This window comes from Musa acuminata, chromosome BXJ1-6 (assembly GCF_036884655.1).
Source record: "Musa acuminata AAA Group cultivar baxijiao chromosome BXJ1-6, Cavendish_Baxijiao_AAA, whole genome shotgun sequence".
Taxonomy (NCBI): Eukaryota; Viridiplantae; Streptophyta; class Magnoliopsida; order Zingiberales; family Musaceae; genus Musa; species Musa acuminata.
The window spans coordinates 36686977-36713457 of NC_088332.1; the positions used below are offsets into that span (position 1 = coordinate 36686977).

Below are 26481 nucleotides of genomic sequence, written 5' to 3' on the forward strand. Positions count from 1 at the left end.
GGCATCAGGCCAAGAAGAGCGGGTATTGTGCTAAGGATATTGGAGTTGCGGAGTCAACTAGCCAATTAGGCAATAGGTTGCAAGAGAGGACGATGCGCCGAATAATCGGACGAAGTGTTGAGGGACCAATGACATGCCGGACAACTTGGTTAATTGCTTAGGATTAATTGTCTCGATCGAAGTTTTGTTTTACATGTGCAGGATTAACTATGATGGAAGTTAGACATGTAGTAGGAGTTGCGTCAGAGTCAAAACTATGATCACGTTGGGGGTTCGAGAGTTCGACGGAAGTCCGGATGGTCATCGAAAGTTCTACGAGAATAAATCCGAGAAGTCCAGGAGCTTGCCAAAGAAGCTCGTCGGAACTCGCCAAGTAGATCGTCGCAAGTCCAGGAGTTTGTCGAAAGTCCGCCGGAGCATCGTCGAAGGTTCGTCGGATGTTAGCTAGAAGTTCGCCGGAAGAAGCGATTGACGCACAGGAGCAAGTTGCAGTAAATGTCTTAAGAAATATCATAGTTAGCATGTAGATTAAGTTAGGAATGGGAGGTGATCCCATTAACTTAATATGGGGCCAATTGGGCTCTTGATGGACCCAAATTGGGCCGAATGGATCAACCCATTCGAACTAGAATTCCTACGAGGCACTGCTAGAGTCGGCGGTGGCACTGCCCAAGAGATGGTCTCCCAGGAAAGCTGGGCGGTGCAACCGCCCTAGTCAGGCAGTGGCACCGCTTGGGCTCAGTCTCCGAGCAAGACTAGGCGGTGCAACCGCCCCTATCAGGCGGTGGCACCGCCCGAGCTCGGTCTCCGAGCTTTGTCAGGCGGTCATACCACCTAGTCTGGTGGTAGTACCGTCAGGACCCCGGAAATCCAGGAGGTGACATTTTTGAGCTCCAAATTCAAACTAGTTTGGGGCCTATATACCCCACCCTTTCTTGAATGAAAGGGCACCGAAAATCGAACTAGTCTGGTGGTACCACCTAGTCTGGTGGTAGTACCGTCAGGACCCCGAAAACCCGAATTGGGCTCTTGATGAACCCAAATTGGCACCGCTAGGGTCGGCGGTGGCACTGCCCAAGAGATGGTCTCCCAGGAAAGCTGGGCGGTGCAATCGCCCCAGTCAGGCGGTGGCACCGCTTGGGCTCAGTCTCCGAGCGAGACTAGGCGGTGCAACCGCCCCTGTCAGGCGGTGGCACCGCCCAAGCTCGGTCTCCGAGCTTTGTCAGGCGGTCGTACCACCTAGTCTGGTGGTAGTACCGTCAGGACCCTTGAAATCCGGGAGGTGACATTTTTGAGCTCCAAATTCAAACTAGTTTGGGGCCTATATATACCCCACCCTTTCCTGAATGAAAGGGCACCGAAAATCGAATCTTACTCTGTGATTTTTAGAGCTCAAAAGTGTTGTAAAAGCTAGAAGTTCTCCTCCCTCTTTTCTTCTAAGTTTTGAGCTTTCAAGAGAGGAGAGAAATTCTATAAGGGTTGTCTCCTAAGCCTATCAAAAGGAATGAAATTGTAAAAGGGTGGTTAGCCTTCGCCTATTGAAGGAAGGCCTCTAGTAGACGCCGGTGACCTCGTCGGAGGAGGAAGCCGAAAGTGAATGTAGGTCACGTTTGATCGAATCACTCTAAAATCTGGTTTGCATTTCCTTCGTGCTATTTATCTTAACTGCAAACTGTCTTCCTTACTTTACTTCAAATATGTTTTCGTAAGTTTTCAAAGTTATTATCTGTACGAAACGACTTTTACGTCGGAATCAAATTTCAATGCACGAACACAGTTTTAATCGTCGAAAGTTTTTCGCTGCACTAATTCACCCCCCGCCCCCCCTTCTTAGTGCTCTTGATCCTAACACTAAACACTATCAGCTATTTAATAGAATGAAAATAGAAGAACATGATGAGAAGCAATCAAGAAAAAGGACAGAAATTCCTCAAACTCTTCACAAATGTATTGAGATTTGATGCTATTGTGGCTAATTACTTAGCCTTTTCTTTTCTATATCAAATTTGGGACTGTAGTTGTCACATTTCCAGCAGCATGTACATGTAGCATGCAAGAGACAAGAGAGGACATATACACAGTTGAAGCATCTTTTGTTGCCATTTATTGCTTTTGGATATGGCATCATCATCTGCAAGAGCTTTAGCTGCTACGCTACAGTAAAGGCACTACCACTTCACAGTTGTCCACTGTAGAAGAAATCATCACAAAGGGCGTCTACTGAGAGGAGGGATTCCTCATTCCTCCATCTTCACAACTGTTCAAGATGCACTTTTATGATTCTGTAGCAGTTGAACCAATGCATAGCAGTACTTTTTCAAGCAGAAGATTGCTAAGGCAGCACCAAAAGTAGAGGCAGGAGATTCTGCTGTTGGGCTGTCAGGGTGCAGAAACAAATCCTAACTCATTGGTAAGAGTTCCACATGCCTGTAGGAAGATGCTGTGAATTCCTGTACATGAACAGCATCACTGCTGAGATGACCAAGAGTCAGATATTTATTCCACTTATGACAGCAAATCTTAATGCTTGTTGTTTGAATCAACATAAGATGTAAGAGTATTTAATCTAATAACACAGTAGAATATCTGAGCAAGACAAGGTTTCATATTCAGCCTCTCACAACTTTCACATTACAGATCTAAAACACGATCACTTTCAAATCTCTCTCTCTCTCTCTCTCTCTCTCTCTCTCTCTCTCTCTCTCTCTCTCTGAAAAAAAAAGCCATTAGTTGAAGCCATCCAGAATGTATTGTTGATAGAGTGAATATTACACAATAGAAAGAACATATAATGATCACTAGAAAAGAAAAGTGCATTGGTTTTGCATTCCTCACTGTCGTGTTATTTGCTAGGCTTTTTCTCATATCATTTGCTGTCTTCTCATATCATTTGCAGATCAAAGCATGCTATGAGGGGATGGTAGGGAGATCTACCTTGGTTGAGCCAAAAATATCATCACACATGCTGCCATTGCTTTCATGAGACTTGTGGTTCTCCACCCTGGGGCTACTCCTGGTGCTGCTCGACACTGAACAAAATGAAGTTTTCTGTAGGATGCCGGCTGGAGAGGACTCCAACCAAGTGTGCAAACCACAGCTATCAGTCAAGAAATTTACAGATGATGACAGCAGGTTTCTGCATTGGTCATCCACATTGCTAGTGTTATTGTTTAGGACCTCTCCTAGAGGTCCAGCCATGGAAGACTCCCAGGAGATTGGCAACCAACCTGGCTGACAATTGCTTGCTTCACTTGGTGCAGCTGCTCCTAGACCCACATCAATTGTATCATATTCCTGCAGTGATTAATAGGGAGAACTTAAAAGATATCATGTGGAGGAGAAGAGGACGCAAACTCAGAGCAAGCCATAGGGATTGAGATAGAGAGATTGCATTTCTTCTACCTCAGACCGCGAGATATTTGAATGATCAGACTGGTTCCTGGGCCAGTCATCAGTGAAGGGTCGAAGGGGATGGGTTTCGGTCTGCTGGTTGTTGAGCATTGGGATGGTAATATAGCTGATATTATCAGAGAAGGAACTGCTCTGAGGTTTCAAAAGGGAATCCATGGAAATGTGCCCAAGTTCTGTTTCAGATGAGGATCCTTTAAAGGGATCATGTTCTTCTGATACTGGAAATAAGTTACTCATGCTTCTTGAATTAAAAGAATCTAGCATGGAAAGGTCTTTGGAATTCTGTGTACGTCCATTTACATTTCCATTGCTCATTGTGATCCTGCCAATGGAAATTAATCACCAATTAGAAATGAGAAGGAAAAAATGGTTCAAATGAACATGTTCAGAAGTAACTTGGACTGCATATACTGCCGAAGTAATATAGTGAAAATTTGAAACAAAGGACCTAACACAATGGAAGTCTAAATGTTAAGATCCTCCACTTCAACTGTCATGCTCCTGTCCATCCTTAAGCCAACTCTCTATTGCAAAATTAGTCTAAAATGGATCTAAATATACTAAATTATACATTCCTTGAAAGGAAGGTATAGTATGGTAAACATCAAAGATACAGTGCATGTAATATGCACATCAAGGAATGAGGACAGAACATGGTAAACAAAATCATGTGATTCCATGAAAATATATTGCATCACATGATAATGCTACAATAAATTGATACATCCAGGAAACTTATCTCAGATACCTGCATATGGAATTTCTGTTGCCGAGATGTTCCAAGCATGATTTCCTGACTGTAATCCTCTTTGACACCATCAAGACACGTACCCAAGCCAAATATTAATAAGATACTAAGACGAATGCATTACTATGGAACATACTGTATTATTCAATATTATGAAAATACATTTTTTAAGAAATTAAAATACAGAGTTATTCAAGATGTAATATGAAAAACCAAAATGGTTGCTACCTTAGTGACTGGTACATAAAGCTCTACGTTATGCATGCAACAAGATGCTATTTGATTATTTATATGAATATATATATATATATATATATATATATATATATATATATATATCAAATTGCAAGCGTCGAATAGGCTATCATAATAACGGTAATTTGCAGGGAACGAGTTAGATGAAAATACATAATCACTGAAAAACTTATTTAATTATGGGAACTTGCCTTTTATTATTTCATGACAGAAACATACAGAAGATTAAGTTATATGATAAATAAAAGGTCCAAAATCATGAGATGTATATAATTTATTAACAACCATTTATCCATAGCAGCCCTTACAAAAGCAAAGCTCAGGGAAACAGGCCTCCACAGGGTCTAATAAATTTATACATGTAAAGGTAATAAAAATGTCACTGCATTTTACTTGTTAGATTCTCGTGCATGTAACTTCAATTTTATGTTTGATGAAATCAATGATCCCTGAATGTTATCATGATGAGCACATAAAATCTTTTTTTTTTTTTACCTTATCCCCAGGACATTAGATCATTTGTCAGCTTTAGTCCTTAGTCCAATGGTAGTGGTGATTCAGCACAGATGGTTTTAGCAACAGTATAAAAAACATTTATTTTTTTTCTTCTTCATCCTGCCCTTTATATTTCTTTATACCTTTTGCAGCCATCACTTTCTTCCCCTCAACACTGCCTCCACCATGCAAATCCCTAGTGTTCACCCATCCAGTTAGGCCACCCATTCTACACAACATTAAAGTCTTTCCTGCCTTCCCCATCTCCAGACAGAGCTTCTTACTTCTCCTCCTATTCTCTTTATGTGCTTATCAAGATAAGGTTGAGACCATTGGCACCATTACACTGGGCTGTAAAAGCCCTTATATCCAATGCATTACTGTACTCAGTTGATTCGTTAAAACTATTGAATGGGCTAATTGGCTAAATTGAAAAGAAGAATCAACTTAAGCAGCAAGCCATGATCATTAATGTTAAGATTTGAAATCAACCATATACATAGCACTCTCTAAACTTTGCGAACTTTTCATGATAATATCAAATATCTGGAGGATATTAGCAATTAGAAAACTGAGAAATATTAAAAAAATTGTAGCAAAACAGTAATGTTGTTGCCTAAAACATTAATTTAAATGGCCTGTTCAAGTTTGTACATAATGAAAATGTACTCCATAACACTAGGGGCTATCAAATGCATGAAAAAGGATATCGATCATCTAGGTTTCAAGAATTTATCAATGCCAATTGAAATATAAATGGTTTTGTGTCATCTTATTTACCTGTCAAACTGTGCAGGGCAGCAATTGGTCATGTTTGTTTGCAGACTTTCAGTTTGATGCTGTGAAGTGGTGAGTTTACCGGATATTCCACCACTTTGATTAGCAGAAACAGATGGTGAAGGTGCTAAGGCAGGTATTGCTTTCATGGCATGGCTAGTGCGGCCTTCCACATGCTTTCTTGAACGATGGCGGCCCCGATTGATGTGCCGCTCACAGTACTTCTGGTCAGCAACAGCTTCCCTTGAACACCGCCATTTTTTCCCATCAGTTCGACGGCATCTACCAGGTTCTGGATCATCATTTCCCGAGTATCCTTGATGGTACAACCCCCATCCAACTGCTGAAGCAATAAAAGTAAAAGAAAGAAATAACCAAATACAATACAACACCATTAGAGCTGGTCATTGTGTGAAATCAAAACTTCCTGACCAAAAACCAACAGAAGTTGTCATGTTGTAGCAGAACATATAACAATATGCATGAATCCTACCAAAAAATTTGTGAAAGTAAAAAATAGAAAAGAACAGATTTGCGAGGAAAAGGAAGAAGAGAAGGTATAGCTCAAGGTTACTTTTGAGATCATTTTGACAACTATCTAATAAGAAGAACGACTAATATAAGGTAAAAAACACAGTTTTCTAGAATAAGCATCTTAAATTCGCTTTCTACCAAACAAAGTCTTTCTGATGGTTGACAACTTCACAATGTAAAAGAATATTCCATTTTTTTATTGCGATAAAATGAAAAGAAGCGTAACCTCTCAAGTCAAAAGAACAAATTAAACACCTATGAGAGTAGCTGATTAGGTAATGACACATTGGTTCCTCTTATGCTTATTTTCTATGCATATTTTGTCTTGAGCGTGGAAAGCCTTACATGTGCTTGAGCCAAAGGATCCAACTGGAAGGGAAGAAAACCCAAAAGTGCTGAGACTTGTTCTAAAAGGGATGAACAGGCTGGGTGGTATGGCCGCATTTGCAACAATGTGTTTGTAGATCAAAGCCTGGCGTTCGAGCTCCAGCCACTGCGTTGGAGTGAATGGCCACCTCACCCTCGCCAAAACTTCATTCATGTTCACATCAAAGCTCCCTGAACACAAGCCTGAAAACAGCATAAATAAAGATAAGCAGAAATGTAAGGAAAAGACAAGCAGGTGCTCAAACCAAACCACATCAGATGAAGGTGCAAAATGAACAAATAGGAACAAAGCCCTCGAAGGGTAACTGGCGGAAGTGCCACAACTCGCAGCAGGCATTACTTGTCTGCAACATTAGGGAAGAACATCAACCGTCAAAATGGTTTCTTTTTCCCCACTTTTCCACCTCTTGCTCATGATCCTTCTTCGGAGAAATAACATTGGTTAACAAGATTCAAGAACAGAATCCACCAAGGTTCTCGCATTTGCTCTTTCCCCTTCTCATTAATACTTACGCACTTTTCCCCCTTCTTTCGCTAGAAGAAATGTAGAATCTTTCTGCCCAAATCCAGAAGTTTGAAGACAATACCCAACCCGAGGGAAAAGAGAAAAGCTTGCTTTTTTTTCAAGACGGAATCAGGGCTAAGGATTCAAAGAGTGCCATGAAAAGACCCTCCTGCAATCAGCACTGGAATCAAAGAGACCACTAACCAAACAACCGCTTTCTTGTGCTTGAATGGAAACCTATTCCAAAGACCAATCAGACCACCAAAAGCCCCAGCTCGCCTACACAAGCCCCAGAACACCTAAATATAGGCGTATATTTAATGCAAGTTACCTGCATTCCTGAGACAAGAGGGTGTTGAAGTGGGCGCCGACCGGTGGTGTTGGTAAGGCAACGTCCCATCCAGGCTCAGCCCCATTGCTTCTTGCTTGAATGTTGAGGAGAAACTGAGCATTTCCGCTCCATCAGGGAAGAGGTAGGGGTAGCTGGGGACGAGGAAAGGAGCCACCTTTGCAGTCGGTGCCACCTTAGGCTCGGTTCGAGCCAGCTTGAGGCATCTCATGTCATGGTCCTCGGCTTCTGGTGAGGTCTCATTCTTCTGTAAAGAAGATCCCGAGAGCATTCTTTGCCTGCTGAGTTCAGTGTCGGAGGAGGTCATGGAAGATGAGTAGACACCACCAGCATCAGACGACGCAGCCACTAGCATATCCATATCCACCACTCCACCAAAGTCCATCTCCTCAACCACTCTTGACTCCGCTACAAGGGAACGGATGCAAGGAGGTCAGAGGTGGGTGCATGAAGGAGAACATGAAAGGGAAGTAGTGACATGGAGGGGAAGGAGAAGAGTGGGAGCAGGAAAGGAAGCAATTTTAAGGTGAAGTTTTTGGCTTGGATTTGAGCTCCAAATCCGGGTTGGTTTTCTTCTTTTCGGGGAGCAGGGGCAGTGAGTAAGAACAAATCATTCTGGTGGATGAGAGAGAAAGTGTGTTGGTACATGTATTATTAAATGCTCTCCTTGGACAATTCCAAGAACACCAAAAAAAAAAGAAGAAATTTTGGCTTTGGCTTTGGCTTCTACAGAAAAAGAAGAAATCTCTCTCTTTCTCTCTGTACATAGAGATGTTCTTTGCATTTCTACTGTCTTTGAAGTTTGAGCAGTCTCAAGAGAAAATAAATAGGGACTCAATAAATAAAAGGCAGAATCTTATCTCACTAATTTGTAGATGTGTAAATAATAAGGTACTTCAGTTTATAAAATGGTTGTCTTGAAAGACAAAAGCAATAGTGCTAATCTCAACATTATGTAATATTTTAGTTTATAAATATTATCTTCTGTTTCCTAAGCTGATCATTATATAATATTTTAGTTTTTGAGTTCATTAGAAATTTTGGCCTTGTATGTCTATTGAGTGGCCTCAACATGGTGGTTATGGGAACTTCACTCTCCACTTGGTAGGTTCTCTTCTATGTTTTTATTGCTTAGGGAAATAGTACCATGCCACTTGCCTTTTGCCTCCTTGTACAAGTCTCCTACTTTGTTTTCTTCCTCCTTACAAGACTCCATCCATACTTACAAGCTCAACTGGTAAGACTCCATCCATGCTTACAACCTCAACTGGCAAGTGATGTGCATTAACACTTGTTATCACATCCCAAAACCAAAAAAATCACATGCTCTATTAGGTTATGGATCTAACCCAATATATTATTACACTATATGATGTTTTTTTAGTATTATTTTTAATCATCACCTAATACATGAATATTTTCTAACATGCGCTTAAGAGATGACATCTAGTTTTTTTTTCTTCTTTTTGTTGAAAATTATTAAGAAGAAACCATTGGTCTTTCCTAAGGTACATTCACATAGTTTTAGATTTCCCTTTTTATGAGCTCACTTGCATCAGTTGGTATTATGAACAAAGATTATATTGCATTGAGCACTAAATATAAGCCTTGGGGCCTCATTAGATCAGAAAAAAAAGGAGAACATGGAAGTGCACCCCAACTACACACAGGCAGTGTCCTTCACAAGGAAGGGAACACCGCAAAGATCTCAATATTTGTATCTCTCAGTCTCAGCCACAGAAGGGAAGGAAGATCCCACAAAGCCCATAGAAATAGGAGTGAGTGGTCCCATGACAAGCTTGTCATGTGGAGCAGCAGCAAGTGTAACTACAGTAGTGAAGGTGACCATTGATCAACAACCAGTCCAAAGTCCAGCTCTTCCCTCACATGTTTCTACACTCAATTTGGTTTTGTTTACTCTCGGTCTAACCCTGGTTGAGGTTTGTCTTAAGCACGCTTTTGGCATCCTGAGCCAAACTAATGGCAAAAGATAACCCAACCCTCCCCCCAACTTGAATCAGGGTTAAGGATTAAAGTTGGGGGGAGGCTTTTATTAACCTTGTATACTTTTTGTCCCCCTGCAACCATTTACATACTGGTCATCACTTCTCTCTCTTCCTGCACAAGTACAAGGAGGTCATTCTTTATGTGCTGCCTTTCACTTTGTGAGTACAATGAGTTCTGAAAGATAAAAAAGAAGGTGGATAGATGTTTACACAATTTCAGATATGCAACAAGAGCATGATGATCCTTTTGTGGAACTTTTTGCAGCAGCAAGTTGGCAAGCAACAGAGGCTTAGGGTTAGGGTTGGACCAGGATGGTTGAGAGCTGCGTGTCGAAGCATATGCATCAACAGTCTCTCAACTTGATTGAAGCTCACTGGAATGAGAGGAGTTTGCAGTTTAGTGACAGTTTTTGGACCGCATGCCTGCTGGTGCTGCACTTAGAATTTGCATTACTTATTGCTGCACAAAGTTTGGAGTTCAGTGATTCAGTTGTTGGTCTACTGGGGAGGAGTACTGCACTTTGAATCTTCATCACTCATTGCTGTAAAAGACTTTGGAGAAGAGCAGTTCAGTTCTGAGTCTACCAGCTTTAATCATTGTTGCACAAATAGGCCTTAAGATGGGAACTAATTTGATAGCTCTGAGTTGTATTTTTATGCTAAAGGATTGATTATATGGGTAATGCCATGCATAATTGTTGATGAGCCAACATTTATATATAGATGTAAGAGGATTTGTTTGGGAAGCAATAAATCTCTTTGACATATCCATTTTCTTTTCCTTTTTTTTTTTTGGATCTAATTAAACTTATAAGAATATGACATGCTGAGCCAATCAGTTAAATACATGAAGAAGATTTATATTTCCCAAAATGACTAAGTGAAAAAGATAATATCCTTAATTACATTCCAAATTATGTAAGGAGGATCATTTTTGTTTACTAGCAAGTGACATAGGGCCTTCCAATATGATTCAATTAGGATCTTTTGAACTACTTCATCTATCATAGTCTTACAGACCATTTGCAACAGCAACTGTCTCATAGTACATACAGAACTTAGCAGTATTATCTCTAATCACAATACCTACACCCTTTCTCCTACTATGATTCAAAAAATCATCAGCATTAAACTTAAACCATTTTAAAGGTTGTTTGCTATTTCGTCTCATATATATAGTGATATGAAAGAGATCTCTCAAAGAACACAGACAAAATAAAAGGAGGCTGGTGGTATAACAAAACCTTCTCCTCTCTCTCTCTCTCTCTCTCTCTCTCTCTCTCTCGTGTTCATTTTGAAGTCTCCATGAATGGGCCCACTAATGGTCCATCAAGTCATGTGCAGCCCATTGTTGCATCGACCCCACACGAATTTAGAGAGAGAGAGAGAGAGAGAGCCGAAGTCGTCGAGGTGATCATATCCTTCGGCAGAATCCAACACCGAGGGCATGATAAGGACGTGTCAACGACTAGATCTGGTCCACACTATTGTACCAAAAAAAGGTTGTACTTTATTCTATTATATTCTATTTTTAATCTCCCCTATTACTGGAAATATTTACTTGCTTGATAAAGAGTTGTATCCTATTTGTGATTCCATGCGCACCCTATTTTCAAGTAATTCTAGCAAAATTATTTTCGTAAACAACTAGATACTCCTTTCTTCTTTCTTCTACCAACCCAAGCCTAAGTTTATTATCATCCTAGAATTCTGAATTTCTAAATGATTTTCATATATTATATGGATCAAAATATACACATATAAATATCAAAGGTGTTTCTCATAAAAGCTCATATATATATATATATATATATGCAAATGAATAAATGTTCAGTAAAGCTATAAATCCGCTTCCTCAATGCCGTCACAATGGAGGAGTCCAAATGAGTCTCCTTCCAATTTGCCCCGTTTCCCACCTCACCTATTACACTATAACTATGGGATGCATGGCTGACATGTATACATCAAAATTTGTATCATATTTTATTCTACTTGCACAAAGAAATCCAACCATATCCCTCCCTATCTTTTAGGTTACGCACCAACCAATAAATTTAAAGTTATTTTTATGTCTATTTTATTTAAATGATGAACTCTATTTCGACACCATCGCACGATCAAAATTGATCGAGTATAAATTATCTTTACGCTCGATACATCCAAATCTAAATAGTTACCCAGGTTCAAATTGGGCCATTCTACCCATAGTTATGATTAATGTGTACATAATTTACATAGATATCAAACTTAATATGGGAAAAAAATTGTTGCTTGTGTTCCAGTAATCATCAATGATCAAGGGGACATACACATCCTACAAGAACTAGTTTGATAGGGCTAATGATGTCCTTTGTGGGTGGCTTGTGGCTCAATGATTAAAGTAGGGTAGATGGTGGAATCGAAGACAGGGAAGAAGCACGGGGAGTTGTGCCATATGGTGGGACATTAAAACAAAACCTCAGCTTTCTCTCTAGGGTTCGACAAAGCACACCCAACAAAAGCCATATTGAGGAACTGAGTCCTAAAATGATCTTTATGGATGCCATATATAACTCCATAGTTTAATATATATTTTTATTCCTTAAAACAATTATGATATTTATTTTGATATATATATATATATATATATATATATATATGTATATATATATATGTATATATATATATATGTATATATATATATATATGTATATATATGTATATATATATATATGTATATATATATATATGGTAGGTCAATTCATAATGCTTACCTATATGAGGCATTAGGATGATGAATATGCATAATCTTATTATTATATAAGTAAAGAGTCCGATTTCATAATCGAAATGAATTAAGTCTGTAGATATAATCTATTGCAATTAAATTCTTGATAATAAATGAAAAAGAATAGTGTGTATGTCCTCAAAATCAAGTACATATGATGTAATATAAAGGATTGATCTAATAAGTCAGAATTAACTGACTTTTATCACTAAATCATCAAGATAAAAATATATGATAAATATAATGAAAAAAAATGCATTTAGTTGCAAATGAGCTTTAGTCACTCAAGCCGTTTTTAAGTTTAGATATGGAAATTTGGTTATATTAATATTTTTAATTTTGATCTCTTTATTGTACTATTTATACTTGTATTCTTTTTTTATATATGCTTTAATAATGGTAGCTTTAGTACATGCATAGCCATCTTATATATATCATCGATATTTTGTGGACTTGGACTTTAGATATACGAAATTTTAGCTTTTTGTTTATATTAAATAAAAGAATAGGGTACATTGGATTTTGTTAAATTACATTTTCTAGCTAAAATTGGCCTCAATTGTCAACATCTATCCTACGTCTTTGTGCACTTTAGAGCATTCTTGGAACCATTACAAAGAAGATTTAAATACAGGAACCTTAAAATGATACCTAACTTCATCTCTCTAGATATTAAGATTATTATCCTTAAATTATATTATATATATATATGTGTGTGTATACTTCATCTAATATCCTTTGATTAACATACAATTATCAATAACTTATCAATCACTACAAAAAAATATTATAATATTTTTTAAAAATTTTATCATCATAATTTTTTAAAAAATATGACAATAATAAAATCATAAATCTTAATTATTTGATGTTAGTTTTATGAATCTTTTATTGTTATTAAGATATATTAATATTTCCATTAATATATGTTAAAAAGTCTTATGATTAGTTAGGTTTATAATACTTAAATTTTTATTTATAGTTTTTATTAAAGTCAGTATCATTTCTAAAGATCTCTTAAGTATATACCCATATCATCTTAAATATTTTTTTATTATCTTATCCTCTGTTGAAACGATACCTAATTCATAAATAAGAGTATTTTCTTTTCCTATCTTTTCCAATAACTTGACGCATCAATCTTAATATTATAATCCCGATAATATAAATTTTTTATATATATTGTTTCTTAACTACTCAACACTTAGATCCAAAAAGTATTATTGGTTTTAAAATTATTTTATAATTTTTTTTAATGTTAAAGAATATTCAATGATCACATAAGACTTCTAATATCCCTTGATATTTTAACCATCTTATTTTTACTTTTTAAATAATATCCTCTCTCTAACTTATTAAAAAATTAATCGAAGATACCTAAAGCTTTTATTTAAAAAGACATCTTATTTATTCTACTTAACTATATTCTTCTATCTATTTCTAGAATCATTAAGATTATATTTTATATATTTAAATTTAGTTATACATAATTTAAAATCTTCAATTTTAAAGCTTACCCCCATAGCTCAAGTTTATAATTAATTCTACTTAAGTTTTCATAACTAAGGTAATATCATCAATAAATAATACACATCATGAAGGTATATCATGTGAGTAATTAGTAATTTCATTCGTGCTAATGTAAAAAGGTAAGGACTTGATACCGATCCTTCATGTAATTTTATGCTAATAGAAAATATATTAGACACACTTTCTATAGTTTTAATATGAATAGTTACATTATCATATATATACTTAATAATATCAATATAATTAGTAGATATACCATTTATTTCTAAAGTTTACTATAATAACTCTCTAAAACCTATAATAGGCTATTTCTAAGTCAATAAAAATCATATACAATTTTTTTTTTCCTTATACTTTTTTATTAATTATCTGAATAAATAAATAACTTGAATGGTTGATCTTCCAAACATAAAATTAAACTAAACTTCGGATATATTTGTTTAAAGCCCTATCCTATTTTTGATTTTTTTTTTTCCAAAGTTTCATAGTATGATTAATTATTTTAATTCCTTTATAATTTGAATAATTTTATATGTTATTTTTATTTTTATAAATTGACTAGTTAACTAAACTACTTCTCTATTCATCAAACATTTTTTTGAATTTCATGATTTTGTTAAATAAACTAGTTAACTAAACTACTTCTCTATCCTTTAAATTTTTTTAGACCTTAATAGGGATATAATTAGGCCCCATGCTCTTAGCTAATTTTATCTTCTTAATATACATTTTACTTCACTAGCTCTAAATTTATTAACAAATTTATGTTTATTAAATCTATCATATTATTTATCATTAAATCTAAGTCCTATATGAAATATTTATTAAATAATTTATAAAAATAATTTTTTAATCTCTTCTTAGTCTCGGTATCATTAACAAAATATTCTTTGATCTTCATGTTTAATAATATTTCTAAATTTTTATATTTTTTCTAGCTTTAGTAACTCGATATATATCTTTTTCATCGTCTTTAGCACCTAATTTATTATAAAAATTATTATAAACTTTATATCTTGCCTACTAATTATTGTTTTAGTCTCTTTTTTAGATTCTATATATTTTTATTTTTATAATTTTTCCAATCTTTTAAAAATTATTAATGTTAATTAAAATTAAAATAACTCTATAGAATGATCAAATGATATTTAGTTAATAAAAAACATCTTTTTTTTCTTCTTCTTTTTGTAGGGATTCATATGCTAAACTTAAATTTAGAGTGATGAATGCAAAAATCCCTGATTTATTATAAACATTAGAAGAGAGCCATTTTTTAACTCATGTTTATTAAAACCAGTGGTAGCCTTTTCAGTGGCATACATAAATTATTGCAACTTGTTTGGTATGTAGAGGCTCTTCAATCTAAGCACCTATTGCAACAAACTTCCCAACACTCCCTTGATGTTGGGAACCCATTGGAATTTGGAATCTCAAACAACAAGTGGAGCCATTTGACTAAAGAAAGAAAAGATTCATAGGAGACATTAAACTATCATCATTGGTTGATGATGGCCACAAGAAGAGAATAAGAGGGAAGTCTTGCAAGTGAGGATGGGAGAGACCTAACGGATTGATGCCTTTGTTATACTCTACACCTCCCCATGAAGAACTTTAGCCACCACCCTTCTACTAATACGTGTTATGCTTGAAGAAAACTAAGGGGATAATCCATCTTATACTTTAGCTCCGCAAGATCACTGCATACTTGAGATCACATGCATAGGGTACAAATCTTGATTATGTTGATAATTAATAAGAATGCAAGATGGAATATGAAAGATGAATACTCAATTGCCACATGTTCTTAGGTTTGGTAAATATGCAATACATCAAACTCAATATATGAAGCCAATCTAGTCCATGGTATATTGTTTGAAGGTCTCCGTGGACTAGACTTGTAAACTTTGGATCCAAATCTCACAAGAACATCAACAATTGAACCCATAATTACTTGTTGATTACCCCAAAAAAAAAAGGTACTTTTTGTTGCAAACATCCACAAATATGATTTTATTCAAATATATTGTTGTTACGTAGGCTTATTTGTGGAACAATTTTTTACTAAAACAATGTTGACAACAATGAGATGTTTGGTGATTTTTTTTTTTGGGTCCAAGGTGAGGAAATGGGTGGAATAGGCCCACTCACCAAACAAGTAAAAGGTCTGTGGCCCACTGCACTGCAGGTCTCAAGCTGCTTATTGTTGTCGACAAGTGATGAAATCCAAACTTTTTAGATTAATACTTCAATGTCCTAAATGTATGTTTATAGATTAGATTTCAAAATTTTAATATTTGATAAGTGAGTTATAGACTAATGTTTGTGTAAAATTTATTTGATGATGTCTCAAGCCATCAATTTTTAGCAAGAGGATTTGGCACAGTCACGTATCACCATGGCAATAATTTAGATCAGTTCATAAGAAGCTTTTATGTATGCATCTAAAGATGTAGGAAGGCCTTAAGTCGATGCTTCATATCAGAAAACCTTCTGCTATGTATGAGAGTAGCTGCTTGGTGCTGGGCAGCATAGGGAGTGGATTTTAGATGAGAATTATAGTTGACTTATGTCCCAAAGTCAACACTCTAGCTTGTGCTTTCTTGTGCCATCAATTTGTTAAGGAGTTCTATAGCAAACCCCAATCTGTGCTTATCTGAGATGGTTCAGAGAGAGATCGACAGCTTTGTATGTGAAGCATCAGATACTTCTTCCCATTTCTCCTCGCCATTGCTCTCTGCAACTCGATCTACCTTCTGTGACTGTCAAGAGACAGCACTCAATGCAGTGCCTAATTCAAGAAAGGTTTATGCTCGCCCAACGGCAGTGCACTGCACCAAAAAGATTGCGAGGCACAGGGAAAGGTCCTCAGAGACTATGATGCAAACCAATGCCGCCCATTCACAGGAGAGAAGGCACGCGAGGCTTTACTGGTGTGCGTGTTCTCGGTGCACTGCCTCCCCATCATTGCGGCCGTGGACCGCGTCTTTTAGGGTTGTCAGCAGATCCGTGTCGGGTGCTTGCCGCACACATGATAGTGGCACACGAGCCTTTGAGTTGAAGGCAATAAGTCGAACACTTGCTGCCTGCCGTGGACAGTAGTAACATGGCAAGTAGATTGATGTTCTCTTCTTTGCCAACTTTTACTGCAAGCAGACAGGAAAGGAGTTGCTGAGATGGTGTTACGAGGTTACACATCTTTGTTTAGTGTCTTGTTACACGTAGATGACATATATATCTCTCACTGAATTAAATTAGTAGAGAGGATTTATTTGTAAGTTGAATTGTAATCACTCGAGTCGCGTCGAAAAGGAACAATCTTATTTACGATATTAAGCTTCACTTCAATTAATATGGTGAGCTCTCAGTCAAATATTCATGTTCAACATGCACTTGAACCCAAAATATTCATATGCTAATATCTTAGGTTATGCTTTTCATTATGAGAGGCAGCTATAAATTGAGAAACTAATGTTAAAATCTTGGGTGCAAGATACATCATATCTTCCAAATTTCAATGCCTAGTTAAAATATATCTATTGTCACTAAATGCACAAATAGCTTTGAATAATTGAGGCATTTGACACAAAGATATGTAGCTAGTGAACTCCTCTGTGTTGTATGCATCATTTTAAGTAGGTCTAACTTGATGATCACTTGGAAATGGAAGAATGATGAGCTGCAGCTGCAAACCAAAAAGGATGGCATTATGTTATAGAATTTAGACAGCATTTGCATTCATTTGGGTAATACTTGAAGACTATTCCACCACCTGCAATATCACTGTTGAGTTTAGACATAGAGGGAAGCTCTGAGACATCAACAAGCAATATTACATAACAGGAGATGCATTCTTTGAGAAGATCACAAGATTAAAAGGACCTGGAGCATAAGCAACTACTTTCCACACCTACAAATCTAAGATTTTTGGTGAATTCTTAACCTTCCACATGTCCCCTTAATCTCCCTCCCGTTTAAATAAAAATTTCGTTTTGTTAGCCAAAATGTGATCATATGAGAGCTATTATGGCTCCTTGCACAGCCCACAACTCGTTTGAGCAGGTCATAGTTTCATGTCACTATGTTCTGAGATGTTTGAGAAGCTTTAGTTGGAATCATCGGAGTACAGGACCAAGTGAGAAACTTTAGATTGTTTCTTACCCAACTTTTCTAGTACTAGAAATCAAGATGGAAGCAGTTAAACTTAGTCTCACATTACATTGTTCATTCATATGGATGTGTTGGACTTGAGAAACAATGGTGATTCAGAAGATGCTCTTCCAGATGAATTCCAAAATTGAGCAGATTAAAGTGTCTGGGATGAGAAAAATGACCTCAACTATTTGTCATAATCAGGGATGGAAGGGATCTCAAGCTGAAAAGGAATCCAACCATCTCGAAAGGTGGACAAATATATATCAACCCAAACAAGTGATTCAGAACTTTGGAAGTTGTCATAGTGTTGGCTCACAGTATCCAACATGTTCACCTGGGGGAGAACTGTCAAGTCCCTTTCCTTGCATTGATCGGTCAAGATTAGATGACATAAACACTGAACTATTTATCTGCATTCAAGCAATCCTATAGTGAGCCTTTTCTACTTGTCTTGGTGCCGTGAACATTTATTTTCTAGGGCTGCACTGTTGATCCTGACAAAACTAAACTGGCACCGACACAGGCCATGATGCATGTCCTTCATCACGAAGTTGAACGCATCATCCAAACCATTTTCATAATGATCTCTCCATTGACATGCCAAGGAACCATGTCATTAAGCCTTTGTGCCACAAATGATGATCAAAATATTTATGAGTTCTTGGATCTGCTTCTTTACATTCTCGACATGCCTCCACACTCCTTGAGCCTCTTTTGTTTCTAGTCATCATTCAAATTCCAAACTTTTGCCATCCATGAATCTTGTGTACTTCCCAAGTGTTGTGTGACTGCTGAGATATGAACAGAGCTCATGGGTTTGAGATGGTACATCTGGTTGACTGTCTGATATCTTTCCTTTGACTATGTTCCAACATCCAATTCCAGGCAAACTCCTCCAGACTCCAGACAAGAAGGTAAAAAGATCATAAGATTCCATGTGTTTCAGGTAAAAGGAGAGAAGAAAAAGGTTATGTGGGCTGGCAGTTGGAACAATGAGTGTAGAAATGGTTGGCAGTGTGTCAGTAGAAGATTTCTCCTTGAAAGCTTGGTGTGGAAGAGAAGCACCTTGCTCCCTGAAAAGCAATAGAATAATAATAAGATACAGTAGGATAAGCTCTCTCACAGTCTCACTTTCGAACCACCTAATGCATGCTATAAAATCTTGGATGCCTCAGCTTGGATTAATTTAACCTTGGCTTTTGGAAAGCATAAATTACTGAGAGCAGTTGGCAGTGGTTAACCTCCCCTCTTTAACAAAAGCACTTCACCTCTCTGGAGTGTGGCAAGCACCACTCTTTTATCTTTTCACCCTGTTCCTGCTTGTTGGTAACTTGCAGCTATCCTCAGTTCCTGTTTTATGCTGCTTCATGTCCTTTCATCTTCATGAGCACCCAGTCTCTCACCCTCACAGCAAAATCCAGCCTTGTTTGCTTAGCATAAGGCAGTCGGATTGAAACTAGTTAGGATGTCCACTGGATGAAGTATGTGGTCATAGGATTTAAAGGTTGGGGTATTCATAAGCTTTGGCAGAGACCACACCTTCCATTTCTTTGGTGGTCGAAGACATTTCCTCTGATGCTTATACAGGTAAGCTTCTGTTTCCAGTCATATTCACTTTTTCATCTGCAGGATTTTGGTAGTTTTTGAGATAACTATCTATCAAACAATAGTTTCTTTAGGAATTCAGCAGAATTGATTCTTTGATGACTGTTTCCATACAGATCCCTTGGTAGGAAATAGTCAAAGACTTCCTCTACTGTCCTTTTCTAGTTGCAGGTAAGTTTCAAAATTATTTGCTACTGTCCCTTTCACAAATCCAGTTTAGTTATTCAGGTCTGTCTTCTTCAAAAGGAAAAGGGGTTGATGCCTCAGTGGTGTTTCACTTGAGCCAAAAGAAAAAAAGAAGCATTAAATGTTGTGAGAATTTTACTACATGTCATTATTATGTTTTCCCTTATGATCATTTCTAAACCTTAGAGAGACCTCTTCTTTTTTCCTAGTTAAAAATCACCTTTTGGTTCAAGTGGAAGTATTAACTTAGATTGCTTGTCTGGTTAAAGATTCATGATAAATGGTTACGAATGCTTGAAATTATGTTGAAGAACTTGAAATTAGAGAGACAAACAAAAAAAAGGAAAGAAAGAAAGGAGGAAGCATTGCTTTCTTACCAATATACAGATCACTTAGTGGCCAGAGAAATCTGCTGTATGTCTCCTTTATACTCTGATAAAAGTTTAGCTTTCTGGCTTGTGGCAAACTGAAATAGAATATATGTTGTGATCTTATGGCCATTAAGTAATCCAGCTGGTGTATGGTAGATTTCATGACTTGACATGTGCTTCCTCTTTCCTATTTGTTGTGTCTAGGATTCTTCTGCTGAGGAGCTACTTTTGCTTTTTTACCTCTTGATGTAAAGCTGTCAAGGGCAATTGTTCCTTGTTGAGTCCTGCAAGAAATTATCAGTCAGCATTCATCCAACTCTTTAGCTAAAGAAAAAGCTACTTGTGTTTCCCACAGTATTTGCCTTGAACTTGAAGTCTTCATATCGAGTAGTTTCTTCCCCAGCAGGAGAGAATTCCGGTTGTTCTCTAATGTATTCAGCTAAACAATCTGAGGATGTTGTTGGAAGATCGACGAAATCTGCTTTGATGGCGCATAGTGCTGCTGCAAGAGTTGCCGAAGAGTCCTCAAGGAACACTTGGGATCCCCTTGATTATTCCTACAACATTAGCTTACCTCAAGACCAAGAAACAAACGGTTTGGTTGCTGGTGGCATGAGTGCTTCTTGTTTATCTGAAAGATACCAGCTTGGAAGTGCTCCCTTCCCTCCACATAAAGCTGTGATTTCCAAGCACAGCATCGAGACTAACATCAAGGGGAACAAGAGGAAAGGTCAAGCCGAATGTGGTGCGTTACCTTCCCAATCTCCAGAGGATAGAGCTCAAGTAAGCTGATTTCTATTTCTCTTCTCTGTATATAACTGGCTACATATTAACTCTCGAAGTTTACTTACCGCTTCTTATCTCCCTCTTGAATTCTATCAGAATGTCAAGGCTGAAGAACAGTATGATGTTTCACTTAAGTCTTCTTCCAAGCATCCAACGGCGAACGACGAAAAGAAGCGGAAGAATGAAGTGAGACTAGGCAGCAACAATCAAAGTCCAGCTTCTAAGGATGATTACATTCATGTCAGGGCCAAGCGAGGCCAGGCAACCAATAGTCACAGCCTTGCAGAAAGAGTAGGTCTCCTCTTCTGAAACATGTTTCTGCATTGTCGTTCTCAGTTCCTCTTAGTTCAACTTGCTTAATCTGCAGATTAGGAGGGAAAAGATTAGTGAACGAATGAAACTTCTTCAAGATCTTGTTCCAGGATGCAGCAAGGTAATTGATTCTTTGGAAAGACACCCGTCTTTCTTCCTATAATGTTACTTGTAGTCAGCTGCTTCGTTCTGATGTTGCAGATAAATGGCAAGGCCATGATGCTTGATGAGATAATCAACTACGTGCAGTCATTGCAACGCCAGGTTGAGGTATCTCCTGAATCATTCAGCTTTTGCTCTCTGAATTCAGAGGAAATCACTCATCTCCTTTCTTCTATCTGCTGTTACTAATCCTTGTTTGAATATATTTTACCTCGTTGGAATTCGCAGTTCCTCTCGATGAAGCTTGCAGCGGTCAATCCAGAACTGAACTTTGATCTTGAGCAAATTCTTTCTGGAGATGTAAGCGAAACATGAATCATGGAAGCTCGCAAACTTGCAATCTGTCTGAAAGATTCTTTCTAATGTTTGTCGCATCCTGTCCTTTTAGATCCATTCGTGCTATGGAGGTTCGGCTATTCCTGCAATTGGTCCAGGAATGAGCAGTTTCCAACCTCAGTTATATGGATCGACACTTCAAAGAATCACTCAACCTGAAATGTTCTACAGTGCTCCCAGTTCAGGGGATCTGCTGCAGGCCTCCTTCTCACAGATCTCTAACATGTCTCAGGTAAATCTGAATTCATTTCTCTGCAGAACTTGCATGCTTATGTTTCCATTCGCTCCGCTGACTAGATGTTTGGCAACAGTTACCGATTGCATGGCACAATGATCTCCAGAATACATTACCGATGAATTCCATCCCCAATGAGACTCCCACAGAGCGCAATGGCATCAATCCATTCTGAACTGGTAAGTTCAGCTCATGGAAGTCTGTCTGATGGTATAGGATCCATGAAGGACAAGCTATGATCAGTACACTGAACTGTAGAACTTGTATCCTTCCAGCTAAGATGTACAAGAATGTAGCGCCTGCTTCAAGAATCTTTTGAAAGATTTCATGTGCTTTTGGATCATGAAGAATGCCATATGTATAGAATAGCATCACCAGTTCTGACCTTCATCATCACCCCTTCCTGGATGAATACATCACATGATACATGAAGGCTGAGACTTGCTTCTGATTTCTGATTGGTGTCAAATTGATGGTGTGAGCTAATTGTAACAGTTGAAATGGAATATACAGTACCTGAAAGAGGGTTTGCAGCATGTGAGAAACCTGAAAAATCAGATGTCTGATTTCTTACTTGCCCAAAAAAATGATATTTCTATTCTCTAAGATGATTTTCAACTCCTAAAGCAAATTTTCACTTCATATCACCTGGAAAAAACATGAAAACGATTCTTAATACTCCTTGATTGCTCAAGTTTTTGTATCACAAGTATAATTTCAAGTGTAAATCTCAGTTGGGATGCTCTCTTGTTTCTGTTTCTAACTCAAATAGAAACAAGGTGAAAATATCCACTTCTTAGCACCAAAAAAGAAAGGGATCGAGTCTACACAGGCAATTACAAGTATCCTTTGCTTTGTCAAAGTCTAGGAAAGAATCCATAGGTGCTATAACCTCATCAATCCTGCCACAGATAAATAACCTGAAAAGGGTAGCTACTCGGAGCTTGTGCACATCTCAGTCTACTGATTAAACCTAAAATAAGAAGACATGGAGCTAATGCTGTATATCATATCATCTTGCGGCTTAATTGGAGATTATCAAATTGATTCTGTTGTTGACCTATGGAAAAGCAACAGCAAAAGCTATGTACCCGTACAATATAAAGACCTTAAGATTAATCCTTCAATTGACATATGTTAGCACTTAATAGAAGAAAAAGAGAAAGAAAACATTGATATTAAAGTGACCCTTATGAATCTCTTTGCAATTGTATACAGCAATGTCACTTCAGTTTGCATCTATTATGTTTTTCTCGAGTGTTGGAGTCACTAGCATTGAGAGACAACTGAGGTCAAATGGTGCCAAGAATCCTGCGTATTCTCTCTCTCTCTCTCTCTCACACACACACACAATGAGGACGACAGAGAAGTCACTGAGACACCAAATTTCTCGCAAGGAACAATTGATCCTCAGCAGTGCAAGAGCACAGTCCATCACACCAATGTCTAATCAAGCTGATACCTGCATGCACTGTGCTACAGCAATTCTATGGTTGGTGATACTGTATGGTTGTGCTCTCCCACATAATCTGTACTAATCTCCACTGTATCTTCCTCACAAGTCGCAGGCCATACTAACTTCCAACTAATTCATTGAATCTCCAAGTTTTTTTGTGAGACTATCATAAGTAAAGACAACATCAAAGAGGCATAACCCTTTTCGTTCATCTGGTTTTGACGACTATATTAACAAAGACTACATATGTGTTGATTTATTCCTTCGCTCAAAGGTACAAACTGCAACTATACCTATCAATCAAAGTTCGATTGTTATTATTTATAATCAGCATTAACTTACATAAATATTCTCTCAGAATACAGAGGAAATAATCCTCCTGAGATCGATTCTAATGTTTTATATATTCCAATGAATCTCAATTCTAACCCCATGAATTACGCAATTATTCTCATCAAATCGTACGTTAGACACTACATCTCACGCCAGTGCACAGATCGTAAAGCAACACAAATGGATTTGAGTTTCCGGGTCAGATCCGGATCCGAATCCAAATAACAACTTGGTTAATGATATATTCCTAGCATTCTTCCCACTTCGTCCTTTCCCTGCTGCTGATACTGCTGCCGCTCCTGCTGCTCCAATATAATGGCGATGCCGCCGCTGTTGTGGGTTGTCGTCACCGTACTCCACCTCCTAGCTCTTGTAACACGGCCCGCGCTATCGGACCCGAACGACGAGGCTTGCCTGTCCAACCTCCGGCGGTCGATGACGGACCCGGGCAACAGGCTGTGCAACTGGACGGCGGCTACTTTCGTGGCATCCTGCAACGGATTCACCTCCTACCTCCACGGCGTCACCTGCAACAACGGGCGCGTTTACAAGCTCGCCCTTCCCGGCCTCACCCTGGGCGGCTCCCTCTCTCCCTACCTCGCCAACTGCACTAACCTCCAGTCTCTCGACCTCTCCTCCAACGCCCTGACCGGCCCCATCCCCCCGCAGCTCTCCACCCTCCTCAACCTTGCCGTCCTCAACCTCTCCGCCAACCGCCTCTCCGGCACCATCCCCCCGCAGCTCGCCCTCTGCGCCTACCTCAACTTCATCGACCTCCACGCCAACCTCCTCTCCGGCACCATTCCCGCCCAGCTCGGCCTCCTCGCCCGCCTCTCCGCCTTCGACGTCTCCTACAACCGCCTCGAGGGCCCCATCCCCGCTCTGTTCGCCAACCGCTCCGACGACCTCGCAGTCCCACGCTTCAACGCCAGCTCCTTCGTCGGCAACCGGGGACTGTACGGGTACCCCCTGCCCCCGGAAAGAGGCGGCAGGGGGCTGTCGGTGCCCGCCATCGTCGGGATCGGGCTCGGCAGTGGGCTCCTCAGCCTGGTGCTCAGCTTCACCGCCGTCTGCTTCTGGCTCCGCGCCACCGAGCGCACCACCAAGACGCCCGGCGAGGAAGGGAAGGTCTCGCACCTCGACTACTGACCGGTTTCACCCCCTTCCTCCCCGTTCTGCCATGAATCCGCCGTAAAAATCGCATCTTTATCTTCCCATCCGCATCTACGAAGAGTAAAAAATGGGCTCCTATCTTGTTCCTTATTAGCTTTCCTTTCTATTTTCCTCCTCCACATCTATCTTTGGTTAACCACTTCTTAATTATTATTTCGGAGCAGGTTAAAGGTTCCATTGACATCCAACGCCAAAACAAAGGAAGGATTTAGACTAGGCACTCTTCTTGTCTTCGGAGGACAAGGTTTTGTTCCTTGGGGGTAGTGCTGGTTCCAATATCTTCCAATGACCTGAAAAAGAGCAGAGTTGAGAAAAGAACACTGATTGACTCATATTTTGAGTCTCAGTAAATGATGGTAGTCTGTTCCATGCTCTGCTTGGCTAGTGTTGGTTCCAATATGTTGCAGTGAAGAGTTTTGGGCAGCACACTCATCCACTGGTGAGTGTTTCAGATTCTCTTAGAAGTGGGAAGCTTTAACTGTGTTTTGATTTGAGCAGAGCATCTGTCTTTGGGCTTTAAACAAAGTTATTAGCTGTTTAATTCTACGTGTTCTCTAGTTTTACTGTCTGAGTGGAGGATACATTTTTTAGGTGTACATGAAAAATTGACATAAATTTATTGCGCCTTTTGTTCTGTCTGCAGGTTTTGTTAATTTCTAAGTAATTTCTACAAGATCTAAAATCTTGCAATTTAAGAAGTTGATGCTCATTCCTGATTTAATTAACCTATCAGAAATAACTTTTTAATAGTAAGGAATCACGTAACCTTGTGAACCAATGAAATCAAGAAGATTTGTATGTTTGATATGGTGCTCTCTATTTATACACGTAAGGAGGGAGGATTTTCTGATGATATTTTCTGTAAGATGGTACTCCTGTCAAGGATGCCAATCTTAGATCAATGCGATGAAAATAGTTTATGGGCAAGAGGCTTCGTGAGCGAGTCTACTAGTTGATCAACCATATTATCACAGACTTAACTGGTTTTACCTAATTCATGCGGCACCCTTGCGAGTTCGTCCGCAAAGGTCAATCTCCCCGAAACCTCCCATAGACCCTTAGGATTTATAAAAGAGAAAACGGGTTAGAGAAAACGCCTCACTCGGGATCCATAAGTAATCATTTTAGTAAACACTTCATAGCCAATGCAAATTACAAACAGACTTTACAAGCTCTGAATGGTTGCTCTACAAAGGCTCCAAAATGGTCTACTATAGACTAAAATCCTGCACAAGTGTCCACATGACACAACCTTTATTTACAAGCCTAAAATGGCCATCAAACCCAATTAAATTGGGACTATTAAGCCTTCGACCATCCCTCTACATGTTGTGATAGAATGAACAAACCAAAAGACGCGGACATACATGAGCATTATATTAAACACCTTGTTTACAGTTTTGTCCATGATAATATGTACGTGAGAAACATGTAGTTGATGTCTAACAACTTGTTCTCGCACGAAGTGAAAATCGATAGCTATGTGTTTCATGCATGAGTGGAATACTAGATTAGCGCATAGGTAAGTGGCTCCAACATTATCACAATATATTGTAGGAGTAGAGGTGGAGTTGATGTCAAGTTCTTTGAGTAGATTCGTGACTAAATTG

At 38.4% G+C, this 26481-nt stretch overlaps 3 protein-coding genes across 10 annotated transcripts; 2 read left to right on the forward strand and 1 right to left on the reverse strand.

The window, feature by feature from the left end:
• Window positions 1-2071: 2071 nt before the first annotated feature.
• Window positions 2072-8173, reverse strand: LOC135676786 (growth-regulating factor 7-like). Of its 3 annotated transcripts, XM_065188338.1 has the most exons (6): window positions 7444-8173; window positions 6566-6790; window positions 5690-6029; window positions 3403-3733; window positions 2935-3294; window positions 2072-2469 (listed from the first exon to the last, which is right to left on the reverse strand). In XM_065188338.1, the coding sequence occupies exons 1-6, from the start codon at window positions 7844-7846 to the stop codon at window positions 2467-2469; spliced, it is 1662 nt and encodes a 553-aa protein (XP_065044410.1). In that variant the 5' UTR covers window positions 7847-8173; the 3' UTR covers window positions 2072-2466. The 3 variants fall into 3 exon arrangements, with proteins under 3 accessions (XP_065044410.1, XP_065044409.1, XP_065044408.1); XM_065188337.1 differs by lacking the exon at window positions 2072-2469 and having other exon boundaries at window positions 2510-3294; window positions 5690-6026; window positions 7444-8172; XM_065188336.1 differs by lacking the exon at window positions 2072-2469 and having other exon boundaries at window positions 2512-3294; window positions 7444-8171.
• Window positions 8174-19154: 10981 nt separating this feature from the next.
• On the forward strand, window positions 19155-22475 carry LOC103974086 (transcription factor bHLH49). 5 transcript variants are annotated; one of them, XM_018821706.2, is made up of 10 exons: window positions 19155-19503; window positions 19638-19692; window positions 20283-20861; window positions 20961-21155; window positions 21232-21297; window positions 21378-21446; window positions 21567-21638; window positions 21727-21906; window positions 21986-22088; window positions 22185-22475. In XM_018821706.2, the coding sequence occupies exons 3-9, from the start codon at window positions 20508-20510 to the stop codon at window positions 22082-22084; spliced, it is 1035 nt and encodes a 344-aa protein (XP_018677251.2). In that variant the 5' UTR covers window positions 19155-19503; window positions 19638-19692; window positions 20283-20507; the 3' UTR covers window positions 22085-22088; window positions 22185-22475. The 5 variants fall into 5 exon arrangements, with proteins under 5 accessions (XP_018677251.2, XP_009387111.2, XP_018677249.2 ...); XM_009388836.3 differs by having other exon boundaries at window positions 21986-22473; XM_018821704.2 differs by having other exon boundaries at window positions 20434-20861; window positions 21986-22473.
• Window positions 22476-23901: 1426 nt separating this feature from the next.
• On the forward strand, window positions 23902-25505 carry LOC135676787 (receptor-like protein 44). 2 transcript variants are annotated; one of them, XM_065188340.1, is made up of 2 exons: window positions 23902-24889; window positions 25036-25505. In XM_065188340.1, the coding sequence occupies exon 1, from the start codon at window positions 24014-24016 to the stop codon at window positions 24845-24847; it is 834 nt and encodes a 277-aa protein (XP_065044412.1). In that variant the 5' UTR covers window positions 23902-24013; the 3' UTR covers window positions 24848-24889; window positions 25036-25505. The 2 variants fall into 2 exon arrangements, 1 of the variants encoding a protein (XP_065044412.1); XR_010514425.1 differs by having other exon boundaries at window positions 23905-24931.
• The last annotated feature ends 976 nt before the right edge of the window (window positions 25506-26481 follow it).